At 40.4% G+C, this 5,296-nt stretch overlaps 1 protein-coding gene across 1 annotated transcript in view; it reads left to right on the top strand.

The window, feature by feature from the left end:
- ELMOD2 (ELMO/CED-12 domain containing 2) overlaps nucleotides 1–5,296 on the top strand; it is a 20,029-nt gene that overhangs the window by 7,812 nt on the left and 6,921 nt on the right. The window contains exons 2-3 of the mRNA XM_010008992.1: nucleotides 3–278; nucleotides 1,366–1,418. Of these exons, the coding sequence (XP_010007294.1) occupies nucleotides 3–278; nucleotides 1,366–1,418 (329 nt within the window). The remainder of the gene's footprint in view (nucleotides 1–2; nucleotides 279–1,365; nucleotides 1,419–5,296) is intronic.

Here is a 5,296-nt window from a genome sequence, read left to right on the forward strand (position 1 = left end):
AGACCCGCCCGCCCCGCCTCCCGCTCCACAGCGCCCGGGCAGCCCGTCGGGACGGACCGCAGGGAGCAGCGGTGGCACCTGCTCCTCACGCCGTCGGACCTTCCCCTGGGGACACGGGCGGCTCGAGTGCCCCCCCAGTTCGCGCTGCGAAGCCGAGTCTCGGCAGAGCCTCCTCTGCCAGGAGCCCTCCCCGTCCTAGCTCGGACCCCAGCCGAAAAACCTCCCGACTGCTGCTCTGCTTTTACAGCAAAAAGCCTCTCGGCTCAGCACTTAGCCAGGTACTGTTTAGCCCAAGCCACCTCATCATAATGGTTATGAGTATTTTGTTCGTTTAAAGGCAATGGTGCATTTGTTTGCAAGATTGTATCAGGAAGCCAGGCTGTAGTGTACAATTAATACATGCACTTAGTACAGTCAGATGAAGAAACAAAGCTATTCGGTTCATCTTTAAAGAATAAGCAAGAAAAGCAGCTCCAGAATCTAAACTGATGAAATTCTAATGTGCACCAGAAAAGGGTTTTTAAATTCTGCCATCGTGCCCTGCTTCCCTCGTGTGCCTTCCCACGACGGCCAGCACACCTCCCCTTTAGGTCCTCAGCACCCGTAAAGCAAGTGAAAAACTGCTCACTGCTTAGAATACATCTTCTGTAACACATTTACCAAGGAAAGGGAAATCTTATTTACAGAGCTTCTCAGAATATGTTATAGGGACGTAGTTTTTATAAAACCACCTGGGTTTTGTGAGAAAAATTGCCCTCCTTTTCATACCTAATCAGTGGGTAGTTGGTGACTTTTGACACCTACCCTCCCACACCAGTGATAAAGAAAATATGGGTGTCTGTTCTGTGCTTCAAAGATCTAAATAACACAATCATACTGGACTTTGTCAGCTGATAAACACAGTAGATTGATTGTGGTATAATCTGCTACCTATTTCCTTATTACTAGCTGTTATAATTTAACACTTTATTTATCCAAAGGATATGTAATTGTATATAATTTGGTTTATAAACATATAATTGCTTTATTAATACAATATTTCTTCTTTTCTCTATTTATTTACTCAACAACTGTATCTCCTACCAAAACCCTAAATCATTTGGAGTAGTGTAGTATAACGCAAACTGAAAACCTACACCCCTGTTGGAATCCTAATGCAAGTGCTGCCTTCATGTGCCTTGTAACTTCATGTACAGTGTAAATGTCCTTTTATGAAAGTTAATTTTAAGACTCCCCACATTGTACATTGCTGCTTCTGCGAGGTTAGGGCAACCTTCCTGGGTTTGCATGATTATATCGATAGGTTTACTTCTCTTTCTACTAAATACTTTGAATTATAAATGCTAATATTCATTAATAATGCAGGAGACTGCTAGTAGCCTGCAACAGTGTGGATCCACCAATCACTGTGAAACCAAGTTAGACCTCACTATTCCTTATTTGTACTCATTCACCCTAAATTTCCCTCTTCCTTCTGTTTCTGACTCTGTCTTTGATACTTCTACTGACAACTCTTTTTTAAGCTACACTTTGCATAGGTATTTGTAATTGTTCATATTAAGCAATGTGATCCTGACTCAATCCTCTCTCACTATTCCTTCCACATCACCATTTCCCTCCCCAATTTAACAAACTAAAAACTCAAGGCACTACTTCTGATGGAGGATCAATGTAGATCTTTCCATATCTGCAGTAAATTAGAGACTTAGAATTAAAAAGAAAAAAGAAACATTAAATATATCACACGTAATGAATAAAATGCCTTTTAGTTGACTGGCTGGTATTCTATCAGTTACAAAGCCAAAGCAAACATGTAAATGATGTGGTCAAGAGGGAGGGCTACTGAAGTTACGAATAACAGAAACTTAACATGCACTTAATTTTAGCTTTTTTTCCACAGCCAGTAAGAAAAAAAAAACCACCCTACATAACCATCACGTATTTCCAGAAACAAATAAAAAAACCTACATGCTGTACAGGGAACATCTGTGGAGACTGCCATGGAATCCATTAGACGTTATTTATTAAGGCTGACTCTAAAGCAGAGGCAGTTACTCAGCCCTCCTGACTTGTGGTGATCATTTATTGAATGCTGACTTTGTAGACGAGCACATTAACTTATAATGAGGTAGTGCATTAACTGTTTTTCAGGGAAAATAAATAAATAAATAAATAAGTCACTCAAAATGACATGAACTTCCACTGCCTAGGGACCTATTTGGAAATAGACTCTCTTACTTGCTTCATGCTTTCCTAGTATCTCCCTCCCAGTACTCTCTTCATATATTATTTCCTATGCTTAAGCAGGTTAAATGTTTCAGACCAGTTCTACTTCTCAGCAGCAGACTTTCTGCATTTTTGGTAAACTGACCATCTTTTACAATACTGCATAGAATACGTTGCTGCGTAACCTTGAATTCATGCACTAAGCAAGTCATTCACTGGATGAGTTCCATCAAGGCAGCCTAGCTGCAAGGAAGAGTTTCTGGGCTTGTCCTCATGCTTTGTAACTGAACATCTTTTCTTGCTGGTTGTCTCATGTTTTCACTACTGTTCTCACACATCGGTGTGTAAGCAAGAGTGGAGATAAGAAAGATTAAGATAAATATTTGACAAAATACAGGCTCACAGGTGAAACAAGTAATGGATTATTTTGCATGTGGGTTGCAGCTGTCCTGTATCTGCAAGGGTACATGAACAAAGAATAACTACCACTAACAATAGGTAATAGTTGCTGCCATGGAAAATATTCTGATTACACAGAGATCCAACTGATATTGCTGGTCAAAATCCCCTCTTTATTTGCCCTTTATTTGTCACCTGAGAAATGGGATTTTAAAAGGTAAATAGTAGGTCATTATTCCTCCTTCAAGTTTTTGTGAAGGTAATGCAGGAAGGCAACTACAGAACACAAAAAGAAGAAGATAGAACTTTTTTTACTCAAGGTAGTGCTGTTTATTTTTTTTTCTGTCCTAACAATTTATGAATTGACTGAGCATGATAATGCAGAAGCATTTTGCATAATTCAAGTACTAACATTTGTGTAAAATAAAACATGCTCACTGCTGGATCACTTGGTTCTGCAAAGAACCCAATGAAGCTTTAAGTGTAGTGTTTACACTTGCTTGTTATACACTGGAAAAGATGATCAAGTTTGGAACCTAAAGAGAAATTAACGCACCTGAAATTAGCGAGTTTGGTATAATCACCTGCATGTAAACTCTTATCTTTTTACTAACAAGTTATAAAAATCTGTGAAAAATCCTGTCAAAAATGAATGCTTTAATATTAAAAAAAAATACACTTAATTGGCTACAGATTTTACTTTAAGATAGATTTAAGAAAACATAGTGATCAAAACCCAGTATAGGCTAGATTAAAACTTGCACCTCTTAAACTTTCACATTCCCAAAGTGCTTTAAAACAAGACCTTAAAAATATTCAAGCTTATCTCAGTAAGTCTAAGTACAACACAGAGAAGGATGTTGCAATGTATTGTCAACAGAGGATAGATACCCTATGCAACAGTCTTGGAAACTGGAAGCAGAGAACTGAGAAAGCAACCATTGTGTATTTATTCTTTCATTGTATTATTATTACTGTAGTTATTGTTAGGGCAAAGTTTAAGACTGTCATAAACCAAACTAGGAAGTGAAACAAATTCCAAAAGCAATAGTAGAAGAAGGTGCTTTTGTTCTTAACAATCCATTAAAAATTGGAATTTTAAAGTATAAATAACAGAAAAAATGTTCATATTGATATGAATCTATTTAATCAATGGAAGTGAAACTTTCGAAGCAGTAGGGTTTATTTTGTCTCATCAGCTAGAAAGTTCCCTCAAGTGTTCTTTGCACAGACTTGCACTCACAGAATGCACCTGCTGGACTTTCTAAGCAACTCAGGTAGCTCCGAATGAACTCCAAGAGCAATCCACGCTTGGGCGTGAAGACTGACAGCAAGGCCTGACCACTCTTCTGTTGCTTCGTGTTGTTACAACTCCTCTGCCTTCCCAACGTGAAACTGTAACAGCACACCTCTGCTGAAGCTTGGAGTCCCCTGAGGACAATCCTTCAGCCTAGCTGTGTTTAAATATTGCAGCAGCAGAGCTCTGCCGAATCACCAGAGGGGAGGGGCAGTACAATTTTTTATTCCTGATCTGGATTATTTGCTCAGAGTTGTATCCCATACAAGCTAGGTAGGAGCTGTAACTTAACCAGGTCCTGCAACATAGACAAATACAATTGTCTTTCTTCCAGTTTCTTTTACTGGTTCTTAGGCCTTGAATCTTTGATATTTTTAAAGATATTTTCTGGAATTTAGCTATTTGGACCAATTTATATGTAGGTAATGTGATAGAACTGTCATGCCATCCTGTCACCAAGTAAGAATAATTTTTTGAGAGAATTATTATTATTTTTTTTTAAATCCAGTAGCACTCCAGTACATTAAAAGCTAGATTACTCATTTAAGAAGTTACACTGACAAAAATTACCACCTGCTGCCTTTTAACATGCACCATGTCTCCTCTTTGTTTTTAAGAGTAGGAACCAGATCTGCGAACGCTTGAAGTCCACATATCAATGTTTCCCCCACATGACACTCTGCACACCTACAAGTGTAAAAATTCAGAGGAAGGATTGCCAAATGTGTCATTCTACCCTCAGAAATCCTGTGTTGGATGCAGGCCAGCAGACCTGTTGCATGGCTTTTCATTCTGTGTAAAAGGTACTTCAATTTCTTCACACTAAAAAAATTATATCAGAATGTGGTCAAGCAAGTCTGTCAACTCCCTTTCAACCCTCCACATCTTGCATACAATTTAGAGGAGGAATTCCTTCCAGTGCTCAACCTGCACTTACCGAAATAATCGTTAATTATAATACAATGGAAGTACTGACCAGAATGAATTCAAACACTTAGGCTGAACTCAGCAATAGCAAAGCAGGATCCATGGCAAAGCACTCCTGGTGAGAAGCATCTAGTCCAACTAAATCCGTAACATCCTTCTGACTGATGGTGCCATCAGCTGTAGCAGGGGCAAGGCGCAAGGCTTTAGGCACAGTTTTGTGAGTGCTGAAACAAGCGACCCCCGGGTGTTTTCGTGAGGCATCACAGCGCTGAAGGCCTTAACCAGCGAGGTGCAACACCCACTCCTGGCGCAGGTTCGGGCCGGGCTGCGGGTGCCTGATCACCCCTGGCACCGGGCTCAGCCGTGGGGACGGGGCAGCGCGTCCAGCAGGGGCCTGCCCAGCACATCCCTGGCAGCCCGACGTGCCCTGCCCAGGGAGGCACACCC

This window comes from Chaetura pelagica, unplaced genomic scaffold, assembly GCF_000747805.2.
Source record: "Chaetura pelagica isolate M959 unplaced genomic scaffold, ChaPel_1.0 scaffold221, whole genome shotgun sequence".
NCBI lineage: Eukaryota > Metazoa > Chordata > Aves > Apodiformes > Apodidae > Chaetura > Chaetura pelagica.